The 15,567-nt window shown below is 44.4% G+C and overlaps 1 protein-coding gene across 1 annotated transcript in view; it reads right to left on the bottom strand.

Moving 5' to 3' along the window:
* The window catches only part of rb (adaptor related protein complex 3 subunit ruby), a 539,541-nt gene that overhangs the window by 291,918 nt on the left and 232,056 nt on the right, over positions 1–15,567 (bottom strand). Inside the window, exon 8 of the mRNA XM_080276000.1 lies at positions 2,794–2,940. Within this exon, the coding sequence (XP_080132126.1) occupies positions 2,794–2,940 (147 nt within the window). The remainder of the gene's footprint in view (positions 1–2,793; positions 2,941–15,567) is intronic.

Below are 15,567 nucleotides of genomic sequence, written 5' to 3'. Positions count from 1 at the left end.
TGGTACAGTACTGTTTTTGTTTCCATTTCAAGTACAGTAATCTCTCCACTATCAGATGTAATAGAGCCAAAGGCATGATCAAAAAGTGGTCCCATCCGGAAAGTGAGCCCCTGGCTCTTGGACTGGTACTTAAGGACTTTAAAAGCCACCTGAAAAACTCCCTAATTAAACCTATTTAAGACCCTATTTACACCAATAATGGACATAAAGCACGAAATAAATGAAAAGGAACCAAAGAATGAGGAATTAGAAGTGACTGTACCTAAGCCAGGGTACTTACAGCACGTCCGTGACCGCCTTCTCTAAGGCTTTGGCAGTGGTGAAAATGCTCTTGAGGCACGTACAGTAATCCAGTGTTGTGCTGCACTTACAGTAATTCTTTGCACTGTGACTTATAATTGTTTAACACTGCACAATGTTAATTGCATCACGCCAGTTTCAACCACCAGTTTGCACTCCACAGTTAATCCTTTGCACTCTAAATTCTAATTTCTTACCACTGCACAACACTGTAAATTCCCGTGTGGTCTACTGGTGAGGTAATGCAGTTTATTCACTGTTTATTCACAAAAAACGAGCACGTGTGGCATCCATTGCGATAAGCATCCACTCGCGATTGAAGTTATGCAGTAACTGTTGGAGTGTTGGTGACGGGGAAACAGAGTTGCCAGATCACAACAGCCACATTACCAAACTCCTCAATTTTCATTACCAAATTCGTAAAGCTAGCATTTATTCTTCTCTAATTATATATACAAGTGGAAATACATGTAATCACTCTCCTTATAATCAACAGAATGTTGATTATTTTCACGCTATGTTGGCTAGCAAATTAATCAGAGAGAGCAGACAATCCACCATCTCCATCCTGTGTATCATCATACATGTGAAAAATCTGTTTGGTAATGCATTATTCTGATTCATTACCAAACGAATTTTTCATTACCAAATTGGCCCACATTTGGTAACGAAGAATACCAAGTGGCAACCCTGACAGGGAAAGGGGGAGGGGGGAGAAAGGAAGGGGGGGAGGGGGGAGGAAGGAAGGGGTGAAGAGGCCATGGTGTAAACAGCTGTTCGGCACTATGTGGCAATTTCAAATCACAGGAGAAAGTTTTTTTCTTTCTTTCTTTCTTTTTTTCTTTTTTTTTTGGGGGGGGGATTCCCCCCCCCCCTTTTTTTGTTTTGGCCATTTTTGGGATCTGAAGGTCAAGGTCCACCATGTCCGGTAAGTGGGGTGTCCCGAAAGTGGGCGTCCAGATAGTATAGGGATAACTGTAGTTAAATTTTGTAATGTGTTGCTAGTGTTAAAGATGGGTGTGTTGTTTAGTGTGAAGTGTTGCTCTGTTTCTTCAGAGAATTCTGTTGACTCTGCTTCCTTGTAATTTGTGCAAGTGATGAATGATTGCTTTGGTGTGCAGTGTATTTCTATGATGATAATGGCAAGGAGGTGATCTGAAATAAGTTTGGGTTCTGCCCACCACGTGGTGGTAAGTTTAAGTGTAAAGAATATGCTTTCTGGGGTAACAGGGGGGGCAGTGTGCTTGGTGTGGGATGTACATTTACTGTTAGGTGTCACTGAGAATGTAAACAAGGGGGCAGTGTGCTTGGTGTGGGATGTACATTTATTGTTAGGTGTCACTGAGAATGTAAACACTGTTCTGTGGTGATCCTATGTTGTGGCCTTGGCAGTTATTTTCAGTGGTTTTTTGCATTTAAGTCCCCATGATTTATAGTTACGTGTCTATGTTAGGGGGAGAACCTGAGGGTTGTACTGGGATGGTATGGTGTGGGAAGTGTCAGGGAAGTGTTGTTGCTTAGCCCTAGATCTGTCTGGCCAAGAAGACCCACCTACAGGAGATTAGCATATGCTTCTGTGCGGCAATCCATCAGGAGCATACACCATCAAGAGCATACAGTGCCACACACTATTAAGAGTTCATCCACCCCCTTGTGGCAGACAGCACCTCATCACACTCCTTCCCATGGTGAAGTGCAGGGTTTGGCTCCTGGGTCGACACCACAGCTCCTCCACCCAGGTACATAGCGTCACCATGTGTAGGCTCCTTTAAGTGCCTTGGGGGATATGTTTTGTTAATGCTCAAATTATTTTCTGTTTGTGGTCAGATCTGACATTGAATGACTGCATTTCTATATATAGTGGTTGGGCTGTCTGTGCTATTGAATGACTGCATTTCTATATGTAGTGATTGTGCTGTCTGTGCTATGTCTTTATAAGGGACAGATGTCTGAATGAAAGTGATGAGACCTCTTCTAAGACCAGTTCTGTCTGTGCAGATGTGTGAGTAGTGACTAGTGTGTGGAGAGTTGTGAGTGCATGTGAGCTTTGTTCTTGTAGGGGTACAATGTATATGTTGCATCTGTGAATACTTTATTTCAATTCATGATGTTTTGAAGCGTAGGCCGAGATGTAGTATGTAGGTGTAAAATCTTATGTACAATCAACAATGAATATTTACCAATGGAAGCAAATAAGTATCTCCATGGCAAACCTTCTGTATAGGCAGAAACAGAATTAAATCAATTTTGCTGAAAAAAAGTCAACAGATGGTGACAAATAATGAAGACTTACCATACACATCACAACTCCAGGTCATCAAACCTGCATTAGGATAGAGGAACTGGGTAAGCGCTAAGTGAATACAGTATATAAACTGACTGTGATACCTTGTCCCCACTCCTCCACATCTAAAACAAAGCTATCACTCCAAAACAAGAAACACAACATAAAAATTCTTACTAAATACATATCACATGTCCAGGTCAACTCACTCCAGCATTAGGGTCGAGGAACTGGGTGCGAGCATAGCGAGTCAGCATGTTAATGATGATAACTTGGCCCCACTCCTCCACATCCACCAGCAGGTTGCACAGCTTGCGGTAGTTCTTGTGGATTAAGTCAATACGTTCAGGGCATACCTTGGAAAAGCATGAATACACACTGCTGATTTACTGTAGTACAGAGCATGCACCATATTTGCTTACATACAATTCTTTATCTACAACAACAACAACTATATCTATCTTACTATACTTCGTTCCCCCAAGGTTCCCTTCCTACAGCTTACAAAAGACTGGACATTGTTCATGGGTGCTAGAAGTGTATCTCTAAGTGAGACTGTGTTACTGAAGCACCTTTGCTGGGTAAGGGTTAGACACCAGAATACTGTAATAGATGTTCAGTGTTTCTGCATGGTACTGGCACTGCTGGATGCCAGGTTGGGTGCCTGGTTTATTTTGTCTGTACTGGCTGAAGGATGAATGATGCCCTGAATGATGTTTGCTAAAGTTACTCATGTTGATCCTGGGTGGTTGACTTGTCTGCATATACTGCATGGAATTATGTCCTTTTTCTTCCTTTCTTTCATTCTTTTCTTCACTTTCCCCCCCCCCCCCCCTGAGAGAACTTGCTGAATTATAAATGTGTGTATGTGCTTTATGATGCTTGTACAGTATTAATGGGAACTTGTAGTTGGTTTTGGTATTCCTGTAAGTAAGAGAGCATGAGTAACTTTCATGTTTGTCTGGCTGAGCCTGGGTTGTGATGTGAAGGACCAGATGTATGTAGAACTGATCTTAAATCATATTTTGTGCCCAAATACAAATTCCAATAACAGTAAGCTATCCTTTTTAAATTTCTTGATATCAAATAAGTAAGCAGCATTCTCTGCAACGTTTCATTTGGCAGATATAATTCATCAGTATTAAACCCTTCAGGAGTGTGAGTGCTTTCCACTGTATTCCATTCGGATGAAAATGCCATGACAATCTGTATTGCACAAATGAAGGGATCTGAAGCCTACACCATTACCACAAACTTCAGAATTCAAACCTGCTTGGCATACAGAATGTTTCCACAACAACATCAAACAAGTCAGCTTAAAATGCGAAGTTAAAATGCTGCAGGCATTGAATAAATAAAATAAAAAGATAACGGAGACATCCAAGATCTATTCATTTTGAGATGCCTGGACACACTGCATTTAAAAGACTGGAGGTCATAGGCAGTAGGAAATGCAGACAAAGGAAGATAGTTCCAGAGTTGACCTGTCGCCCACTTGAAGGACTGGGAGTAATGGCTAACTCTTGCATTAGAGCGTTGGACAGAAAAGGGATGAGAATTTGATGCTACACAGGTGTCACGCATCCGCTGTAGTGGTGGTGGGATGCAAGCAGACAGTTCAAAGGAGCTGTGACCACTGAAGTAGCGACAGAAAAGAGATACGATGCAGCAGTGAGGCGAAGAGAAAGAAGTTGAAGGGGGTCAATAAGAGGAGAGTTAATGAGACAAAATGCCTCTGACTCCACCTTGTTGAGAAGAGATGTATATGAAGAACCTTCCCCATACATGAGAGTTGTACTCAATACAAGAGTCCCTGTATAAAGTCAACATGGTGGTAAGTGGTGGCAACCACCATCCACTCACTTGATGTAGTGCTGCCTACTTCTTGCTTCACCTCTATCATTCTTTTTCTGTGTCTGCCCTCTTCTCTTCCTATTTCTTTCATCTTTCCTGTCACTTTTTATTACTCTTCTTTCCTTTTCAGGTGGCTTTACACTAAGTGACAAGCCTAATGGTTTCCTCTAAGCAAGGAAACCATTTACAACACTGGGTGGGCAAATAACAAACCCATAGGTGTTCCCTGTGTGTCAACAAGTGGGTTTGCAGAGGGTCAGTGCCCCTCTCCGTAAAACAACTAAGTCAAAGACAAACGACCACCCCCTACGGGATCATGGCACCTGGCTACAGAAAAATAGATGGATAGATAGAAAAAGTCAACAACCGTGCAGGGGTAATGATGACAGAGTCAGTTTAGCACACTTAATCTCTTGGAGGCTGATTTTACAAAAGGTAATATGATTTTTCCACTATAAATCCCGACAGAATGAAACACCAAGTACAGGTATGTTCACAGATGATGCAGAATTGACTTGGATATTGTAAAAAAATTAGAAGATACTTCTGTGGTAAATTTTAACAGGTCGAAAGATGTAAGAAATGAATTTATGATGCATTAAAAACAATATCATTTTCACCCTAATAAGATTTTGTGTGCCACAGTCTCATCTCTTGTTTGTTGTAGTAACTGCTGAGATGGATGCTACAGGAAGTGGATGGAAAGGTGAAGGATGGAGTCATCACCATACCAGTGGACAGGGTTGGATATACAGCTTAGAAGGTCACTGATGAATAGAAGAACAATGGTTGGTGATGGGACAGAACCTTGAGGAACACCATTACTGATGGCCCTCAGAGAAGAACAGTGCCCATCTACAAAAGCAGCTACTGAAAAACCGGAAGGAAGCTCGAGATGAAGACACAGTTAGAAGGGTAGAAATTGTTAGAGGACAGTTTGGAAATTAAAGGTTTATGCCTGACTCGATCAAAAGCCTTTGTCACGTGGACACATATTTTGTGTAGGTAATTGTTCCCCTTCGCGCCACGTGTATAACTAGCTAGTTAAGGTGTTTCTAAATTAACGAACTGGCGACCCAATGAAGTTGTGGTAGGCCTGCATATAAGCCCAGGCGCAGAGGCTCGGAGCTCTCTCTCTCTCTCTCTCTCTCTCTGTTTCCCTCTCAGTGACGCTGGCTAGCTCTGGGTCGTCCAGGTTTAAGGTTTGTGTATGTCCTTGGTTAGGGATGTAGGATGGACTTTAGCAAGTTTATGCTCTTGTCCAGTAGGCAGGGTGATGTTTTGTGTTTTGTTTTCCCACTATTGGTTGTAAGTTAAGGTAGTTTAATAGATTATGTTAATTTTGTGCGTGGTGTTTTGACTCTCCTTAAATGTTCATATGCTAAAGTAACTCCAGATCTAAGTAGTACAATATGGTGTTGTCGTACACTCAATTATCATTCTATCGTGGTTTTACTCAGGCCGTGCACCCTGTCCACTTGGTGATTGGGTAGTTTGCGACACCTTTCAGATGTCAAGTTCAATGGCAAAGCTTTTGCTTTTGCTTTCCGAAATGAAGAGGACCAGGAGTCTCAAAGGAAGATGAGAAGATTACCAGTGGAGTGTCCCTGGTGGAACCCGTGCTGACGATCCAAAAGGTTATGACAGGAAAAGTACAGTATTTTAAATTTTTGTTAACCTCCCTCTGCCAGAGCCGTTCATAAACGTCCATGCCCTTTGCCGCAGGCAGTGCCAGAGCCATTCTCTAAATGGCCTAGGGTTTAAAAAATTGGCAAAAATTGAAATACTGAGAGGTGGGATATATTTACCAGGTGTTCAGTTCTGAATGTGGTGTGTCACGGGAGACCGCTATGAGTCACCCAGAGCACATCCTGCGTATGCTCCCTAACCCTGCATCAGGTCAACTTTGACCGAGTACTTAACCCATTGCGTCTGGCAAATATTCCCGCCAACCCTTTTCCTAGCTGGGCATTTCTGAAAAAATCATCTATACTTAAACCATCATATCTCAGCCAATACTTAACCAAAAATAAAAAACTAAGTGTCACAGTACTCACCAATCCTTCGACTTCAAGCTGATTGCCTCAGATGGTCCATGAAGTGCGTGTAGTCAGAAAGACTTAGTGAGGAAAGTGAACAATTTTTGTTGTTTTTTTGCCCGTGTCCATATACGTGGCAGAAGTGCGGTGACACAACTAAGGCTTAAACTAGCCCTCCACAATAATAACACTTCCAGAAGACTGCAATCCACCACAAACACTATTTCCATGTATATTTTTCAAAAGTGTGGTGTGATTGCTCCAGCGAGTCCAGTAACCATAGCAACGACCTTGAGGAAGGCTGGCTCAGTACCTGCTCACCTCACCATCACTCCACACCACTGCCTTACACACATACACACACACACACACACACACACACACGCACACACACACACACACACACACACGGAGATGTACTGAATGTTTGACTTGCATTGTTGCTAGATTCAAGCACTGCTGTGCCACTAAAAGTCTGGGTATTGCAAAAACAACTACAAATACTACTACTGCTACTACTACTACAACTATCACTACTGCAACTACCACTACTACAACTACCACAACAACAACTACCACTACTACAACTACAACTACTACTATTACTACTACTACAACCATCATTACAACAACTACTACTACCACTACATTAAAAAAAAAAAAAAAAAAAAAAAAATTACTGTGAACAAAATAATTATTCACATACTGTCCATAATCGAAAATATTTTCCACTACAACAGATTTTTTTTCCTGTGATTGGGAGCAGGACAGTGAAATTGCGGGGGACAGGGTGACGTGGAGACGATTTGTTTGTGGCCACCCCGTATGAGATTAAGGCGCCTGGCAATAGATAGAAACAAACTTTCTGTTTCCATTATTCACATAAATGGACACAGCAGTGATGCGAGGCTTGCCACACCGTATTTCCTCCTCCCTCCCTCTTCCACCTCCTCCCTTTCTCCACTTCACTATATTTTCTACTATAACCAATTTTTTCCCTCTGATATCTACTTTTTCATAATAACATACATACATGGAAACTTTCAGTAAAAAATAAGGCACTGATTTCATCATGAAACAAACTTTCTGCTTCCATTATTCACGTAAACAGACACAGTGGTGGTGCGAGACGACGAACTGCGCATCCTCCTCCCTCCCTCCCTCTACCTCCTACCTTTCTCAACTCCCTACCTCCTCTTCCACCACCTCATCCATGCCAATATCCCCCTCTCCAGGATCGTCAATACCACGTGAACCACTTCCATCATTGGAAATATCAAATGCTAGAGGGTACAGGGCATTGCGGTTCCCAGGCTGCCGCTTCCGCCCAATAGAGAGGGGCCCGAACCTGGGAGTAGCGCCCCAGGAGGCTGCCCTATCAGTGGGTGTATAATGGCGGGATAGTTGCAGTGCCAAGACGCGCTTGGAGGGTGTCCCTGCAGCTGTCCTGGCAGGGTGCCCCAAGGCCACTACCAAAGCCACTGGTAAGCTGGTGGGCTAGAGGTCCCAGATCCATTGCCTGGACCTGGGACTGTGCAGTGAGTGGGACCTGTGCTGTCTGTCCCCCTTTATTAATACTGAAGATGACAAAACAAAATAAGTTTCAAAGCAAGCCTGAGGACAGTAAATCACCCATGGGGATGAGGGTGGGTTCATGGAATGTGGGAAGTTTGAGGGGAAGAGCAGGGGAAGTCGTTGAGGCATTCAGTAGGAGATGGGTGGATGTGGGATGTTTGCAGGAAGTCCGGTACATGGGTGGATCAGCCAGAAAGATTGTTGGGAAGGACTGTTGCTATAAGTTGTTTTGGCAGGGAGGGACAGACGGAAATGGAAGTGTTGGTGTGATGGTTGCGGAGAAATGGGTGGAATATGTTATGAATGTTTTGAGAGTAAGCGATAGGATATTGGTAGTGAAAATTCTGTTGGGAAGAAAGATAGCTGCGATTATGTCAGCATATGCTCCACAGGCAGGATTGGAAGAATCAGAGAAAGATAGATTTTGGGATGATTTAATACATGTAGTGGGTGGTATGCGGGATGATGAGATAGTGATTTTGGGAGGGGACTTAATGGTCATGTAGGTGAAGCAGCACAAGGTTATGAAGGAGTGCATGGGGGATGTGTGTATGGTCTAAGGAATGCAGAAGGGGAAAGGATACTCGAGTTTGGGGAGACAACGGACATGATTGTGTGCAACACATATTTTAGGAAAAGAGACAGTAGGTTAACTACATATGAGTCTGGGGGAAATAGGAGTCAGATAGATTATTTTCTGGTAAAGAAGGCCGATAGGAGGTTAGTGAGGGATGTTAAAGTTATAGGAAGTGAGGAGTGTGTGCAGCAGCACAAACTACTGATTTGTGATATGGTGCTTAAAGAACAAGTGATGAAAAAGAGGACTTATGTACCTCGGAGGAAAATATGGAAGCTGAAAAACCAAGTAGTAAGGGATGTCTTCTATAGTGAGTTGAGGAGAGTGGTGGCTGAACAGGGAGCTGTAGACAGAGGCATTAATGAACAGTACAGAGCCCTCAAGAACAATTTCTTGAGAGTTACTGATGTAATATGCGGCTGGACAAGAGGACCACCAAGACATAAAGTAACTTGGTGGTGGGATGAGGGTGTAGAAGCTGCAATTAAGGAGAAAAGAAGGCTTTTCCGGGAATGGAAGAAGGGTGGTAGCAAAGAGGAATATTTGGCTGCCAAGCGTAGGACTAGAAGAGAGGTATACAGGGCAAAGTCTGAGTCACAGAGACAATTAATTGATAACCTAAATCATGGGGAAAGGAAAAATATATTTAGGGTGGCAGGTCAGGTGAAGAAGGATAATCGGGATATCATAGGTGAGCAGTGTGTGAAGAATGATGAAGGAAGGGTAGTGGTGAACAGCGAGGATATTAAAGATGCAGGGAGAGAGCATTATAATGGGTTGTTGAATGAGGAGTCTGACTGGGACAGGGAAGGTTTGGAGCCAGCAGATCCAGTGTCTGGCCCTTGGCCTTTGATTGATACTGCTACTGTGAGTGAGGCAATAGGCAGGATGAGGGTGGGGAAGGCAGCAGGTGTGTCTGGGTTGACTGCCGAAATGTTGAAGGCCTCAGGCGATATAAGGGTGAGTTTAGTCACTGACCTGATAAATAGGATTATTTATGAGTGTGTTGTCCCAGATGATTGGCTGAAGAGTGTAATTGTAAATGTGTATAAAGGGAAGGGTGATGCCCTGGAAAGAGGAAATTATAGAGGTATAAAGCTTTTAGATCAGATAATGAAGGTAATGGAGAGAGTTTTAGAAGGTATGATTAGAGAAAGAGTAAATATTGATGAGATGGAGTTTGGGTTTATGCCAGGTAGGGGGACCACTGATGCCATATTTCATTGTTCGACAGCTTCAGGAAAAATATATTGGTAGGAGAAGGGATCTTTATTTTGTTTTTGTTGATTTGGAAAAGGCCTTTGACAGAGTCCCTAGAGAGGTGGTGAAGTGGGCAATGAGAAAGCTTGGCTTGGAGGAGTGGCTGGTTAGGGTGGTTATGGCTATGTATGTGGGTGCTCACACCCAGGTGAGAGTGAATGGAGATTTGAGTGATGAGTTTTTCCGTGAATGTTGGTGTGCATCAGGGGTCAGTCTTGAGTCCCATATTGTTTATCATGGTACTTGAAGCCCTTTCACGTGACTTTAGAAACGGACTCCCATGAGAGTTGTTGTATGCTGATGATTTGGTGTTGATTGCAGAGAATGAAAGGGAGGCGGAGGAAAGGTTTAGGAAGTGGAGAGATGGTATGGGGCAAAAGGGTTTAAGGGTAAATGCAGATAAAACAAAAGTGATGATATCTAGGGTTGGTGGCGGTACTGTCAAAGACGAGGGAGAGTGGCCATGTGCAGTTTGCCACAAGGGCGTGGGAAGTAATTCCATCTTGTGCGGTGTGTGTGATAAATGGGTGCATAAGAGATGTAGTGGTATCAGAGGTAGACTGCGAGATAATGCTGATTTTAAGTGTACGGCGTGCTGGGGTGAGCAAGTGGAGATTGTCAGACGTGAAAGGATTGAACTTGCTGGTGAATCTCTTGAGTGTGTGGAAGAGTTTTGTTATTTGGGAGACATGTTGTGTGCTGGAGGTGGGGCTGGAGCTAGCTCTGTGGCTAGAGTGAGAAGTGGTTGGAAGAAGTTCAGGGAGCTCTTGCCTCTTCTGACAATGAGAGGGCTCTCCCTACGTGCTAAGGGGTCTTTGTATGCAGCATGTGTTAGGAGTGTAATGCTGTATGGCAGTGAGACCTGGGCAGTGAAGGAGGAAGATATTCGCTGGCTCAGACGTACAGAAATGACAATGATTAGGTGGATGTGCAGTGCGTCCCTGCGTCCAAGGCCTGGAGGGGCTGGGTTTACAATGGAAGAGTTGAGAGGTAGGATGGGACTGGAGTGTATTGGTGTTGTGATGAGGAGAGGTAGATTGAGGTGGTTTGGACATGTGGAGAGGATGAGGGATGATAATTGGGTGAGGGAGGTGAGAAATGTTAATATTGGGGGTGGGGTTATGAGGGGTAGACCGAGAAAGACATGGGACGAGGTCATTAAGTGTGACCTTAGGGTTAAGGGACTAAACAGGGAGGCTGCAATGGATCGTGCAGCGTGGAGAGCCGCCATTAGGTGACCAAGGCCGACACTTGCAAGCATGTTGGAGCCTTTAAAAACGAAAACGTACAGGGGGAAACAATGGGCGCACAGTGGAGGACTCACGTGATCCACCCTCCTAATGTGATGCATAAACATGGCAATCTCTTTCCTCAGAGGAAGAGTCTCTTTCTCCATTTGTAATTGGCAATAACGCCATCTCGAGTTCTCTTCCTTTCGCACTATCACTAAGGCCTTTTCTTTCCTGGCCTCTGAACTTCGTTGGTGTTGAAGTCAGCAGCTGCAGGCACTCAGCCAAGGATCTGGACACAGGGAAAACATTTTGCGTAGGTCTATCCATTACAGAGGTAAGCAAACAATTGAAGCGTGACTCGGATGCGTGCAGGAGAGTTGCCAGTGGCTGCGCGTGGTGAAAATAACCCACAGAATATTCAAACAATGTCGCAAAACACTATATCATGTATATGTGCCACCCAGACATCCCCGGGTCGTCACGTATATATGTCACCCGGACACGATGAGTTAAAAAATTAGCAAAAATCAAAATATCGACAGAGACTGGAAATATTTTCCAGGCATTTATAATTCAAAGGCAGTGTTAGTATATAAATCAGTGATGTAACAAAAAAAGATGCCCAAATAGTGTGCTTTGAAATTGACACCTCATAAATTACCATGGGTGCGAAGGAGACGTCATACATATGTGGCAAGTGCGAAAATTGATGTCAGTGTGTGTACACAGTCATAATTCAATGACAGTGTTGGCATATAAGTGTGCTTCAGTACGATAATAGATGCAAAAAATGTGTACCATATGCCAGAAAAATGCCTTTCACTCGCATGTCAGCTTGTCACTTGTGGTCCTTGCATATCATTGTGCCTGAGAACAGTGCCCAAATGCTCCTAGACCATATTGGAAGCATCACCAGGTATACCATGGCCAAATACCAAATAAAACCGCTTGGTCCCCTAAGAAGTGAAAGAAGTTTATGGGGTTTACTCACATATTTCACCTGTTAGGCACAGTCATGATGGGGCCCAAAATTGATCTTCCTGGCTTCTGTCAGTACCAATTTGGATGTTTTTATGAGTTCTGCATCAAACCTATCTAAGCTATAAACAAAAAATCAAAAATTGGTCAGCACTGAGGGAGTCAGAGGTGATAAAGTCGCCAGCAGAGGAGGGGGTTAAGAACAGTTTTTAAAACTTTAGAAATACAGGATGTTAGGGCAATTCGGCAATAGAGGGATGGGAATAGTCATTCTTCTTTGGGACAGACTGAATAAGAGCAAACTTCCAGCAAGAAGGAAATGTGCAAGTTGACAGAAAAAGGTGAAGAGTTTAACTTGGCAGAGTGTAAGCACAGATGCACAGTGCTTAAGGACAACAGAAGGGACCCCATCAGGCCCATATACCTTCTTAATCTTGAGGCCAGTGATGGTAGAAAACACATCAATTGATGAAACTTTACTGTCAGCCTACGAAGAAGTCAAAGGAGGGAAAATGATGGAGGAACAGCATCAAGATACTTGCCTATGCTAAAGTTTTAAAAATTGCATTTCCTCTCTTAATTTTTTACTTTAAAAATTGGGTACTATTGTTCAGCCAGGTGTAGTTATCCATCCTCCTCCAGCCAACCTGTGAATGTGGCAATGCCACAGTCGTCACCACAGATGCCTGCTACACATTTCTCTCTATTATAGCCCTTCAGCTCAAGACTTACTTTAACATGTAAAGCTGAAGTAATATCAACAGAGAAGATTAAACTTTAGACATGATTGTATGATAAAAAAAAATTTAAATAATGCATTGTTTCACTTATATTACAGTCAGACAGTGAACAGACATAAGGGTAGATTTGACTACCCTCCCAGGTTTCCAATAGATCTGAATCTTTCAGACATGCCGAGTGGGCTGAGTTGAAGGTTCATTTGTTACCATTAGTGGGAGGGAGAGTGAATATTGAAGTGTTACTGAATACTGAAGAAATAAAGAGGGTAAGGGTAATGCAGCATTTGCAGGGGGTAAAGCATTTTATTTCTCAATCTTTTACACCCATACCCTGATTTCTGATGCATTGATAACCTACAATTCGCTAGATCAAACAAAAGAAATGGGGAAACATTCCCATGATCCAAACAGCCATCGATTTGTTAGTCCGAACACTCCACCCCTTCCTAGGTGTGAACAGAATGTGGTGGTGCACACGGTTCTCCCTGTTCTCCCCCCATCCCTCCTTCATCCCCTACCATGCTCAGTACTGCCAGGCTTGTCTCCCTCTCCATCCCCCCACCATCTCCCTTCTCTGATTCTCTAACTCCCCAACCCCCACCCTCCCCCACCCCAGCTTGTCTCCAGTGTGTGTGTGTGTGTGTGTGTGTGTGTGTGTGTGTGTGTGTGTGTGTGTGTGTGTGTGTGTGTGTGTGTGTGTGTGTGTGTGTGTGTGTGTGTGTGTGTGTGTGTGTGTGAGAGAGAGAGAGAGAGAGAGAGAGAGAGAGAGAGAGAGAGAGAGAGAGAGAGAGAGAGAGAAAGAAAGAGAAAGAGAGAGAGAGAAAGAAAGAGAAAGAGAGAGAGTGTGTGTGTGTGTGAGAGAGAGAGAGAGAGAGAGAGAGAGAGAAAGAGAAAGAGAGAGAGAGAGAAAGAAAGAGAAAGAGAGAGAGAGAGTCAGTGTGTGAAAGTGAGTCAGTGTATGACTGAGTGAGAAACTGAGCCAGTGAGTCAGTGAGAGTGAGCGAGAGAGTGAAGCAGCAAGAATGAGTGAGAGAGTGAGCCAGTTAGAGTGAGTCAGAGTGTGGGTGAGACTGGGGGGGGGGGGGGGTTGTAGGGTGGTTTGGCTTTCTTGTCTCCTTCACCGTCCCCCTGCCCTCCTCCACCCCTGCTTGTCTCCTTCACCGTCCCCCTGCCCTCCTCCACCCCTGCTTGTCTCCTTCACCGTCCCCCTGCCCTCCTCCACCCCTGCTTGTCTCCTTCACCGTCCCCCTGCCCTCCTCCACCCCTGCTTGTCTCCTTCACCGTCCCCCTGCCCTCCTCCACCCCTGCTTGTCTCCTTCACCATCCCCCTGCCCTCCTCCACCCCTGCTTGTCTCCTTCCCCGTCCCCCTGCCCTCCTCCACCCCTGCTTGTCTCCTTCACCGTCCCCCTGCCCTCCTCCACCCCTGATTGTCTCCCTCCCCCCATCCACCACCCTCCCCCACCCTCACTTTTCTCCCTCCCTCACACCAGCTTGTCTTCCTCCAGTCCCCCCACCCTCTCCTACCTCTGCTTGCCTCCCTCCCCATCCCCCTGCCCACCCTCACCCATGCTTGGCGACCTGCCAGCTGCCTACCTGTCAGTTGCCCAGAAGCATCTCACACCACACATCCCACCTACCTCACCTTCCTGCATGTGATGTTTGCTGTCTAGTTCATTAGCAACAGCATTGTTTATGAGGATAATAACATTACCCATGGTGTTTCTGTGTCAGTCTCTATTGACTGAGTAAGGTATAGGGGGGTTTGGGTTTCAGCCTGGAATGCACGTCTGATGGTGAAAATTGCTTAGGTATCCGGCATACTCACTGAATGAACACTCCCATTGGTACACAACACTACCAGAAATCGGGGTATAGGTGTACAGTAAAGCCCAGAGTTTACTGACATCTTCATTTGCAGTTTCATGGTTAGCAATGGCCTGTAAATATTCCCAAACACCTGGTTTTGCATGAAAGCCCCTCCTCCGTTTGTGGCAAGAAAACATAAACAAACCATGTGCACAAAAAGCAATCATCACTTGTTTGCCACCATTACCACAAAAGAGATGCAGCACAGGATGGACGTGTTGTGTGGAGAGGCAGAGGCAGCAGAGGCAGAGAAGAGTGTAGGTACCAGAGGTGGCGGGGCACAGTAGCCTCACCGCCTGCCTCGGAAATGACACCCCCATCCCTTCCATTATGCACCTCACTCCAACCTTCCAAGTGAGTTTCCTTGCTTATTATGTATCTGGTATTAAAACCGGTTTCTTTTCAGGTGTGATCAGTAAATTTTACATTGCATAAAGTAACTTCATGGTGGGATGAGGGTGTAGAAGCTGCAATTAAGGAGAAAAGAAGGCTTTTCCGGGAATGGAAGAAGGGTGGTAGCAAAGAGGAATATTTGGCTGCCAAGCGTAGGGCTAGGAGAGAGGTATACAGGGCAAAGTCTGAGTCACAGAGACAATTACTTGATAACCTAAATCATGGGGAAAGGAAAAATATATTTAGGGTGGCAGGTCAGGTGAAGAGGGATAATCGGGATATCATAGGTGAGCAGTGTGTGAAGAATGATGAAGGAAGGGTAGTGGTGAACAGTGAGGATATTAAAGATGCATGGAGAGAGCATTATAACCGGTTGTTGAATGAGGAGTTTGACTGGGACAGGGAAGGTTTGGAGCCAGCAGATCCAGTGTCTGGCCCTTGGCCTTTCATTGATACTGCTACTGTGAG

Source organism: Coenobita brevimanus, chromosome 63, assembly GCF_032717465.1.
Source record: "Coenobita brevimanus isolate Jiangsu-jjx chromosome 63, ASM3271746v2, whole genome shotgun sequence".
Classification (NCBI taxonomy): domain Eukaryota; kingdom Metazoa; phylum Arthropoda; class Malacostraca; order Decapoda; family Coenobitidae; genus Coenobita; species Coenobita brevimanus.
This window is presented reverse-complemented; position numbering and strand designations above follow the sequence as displayed.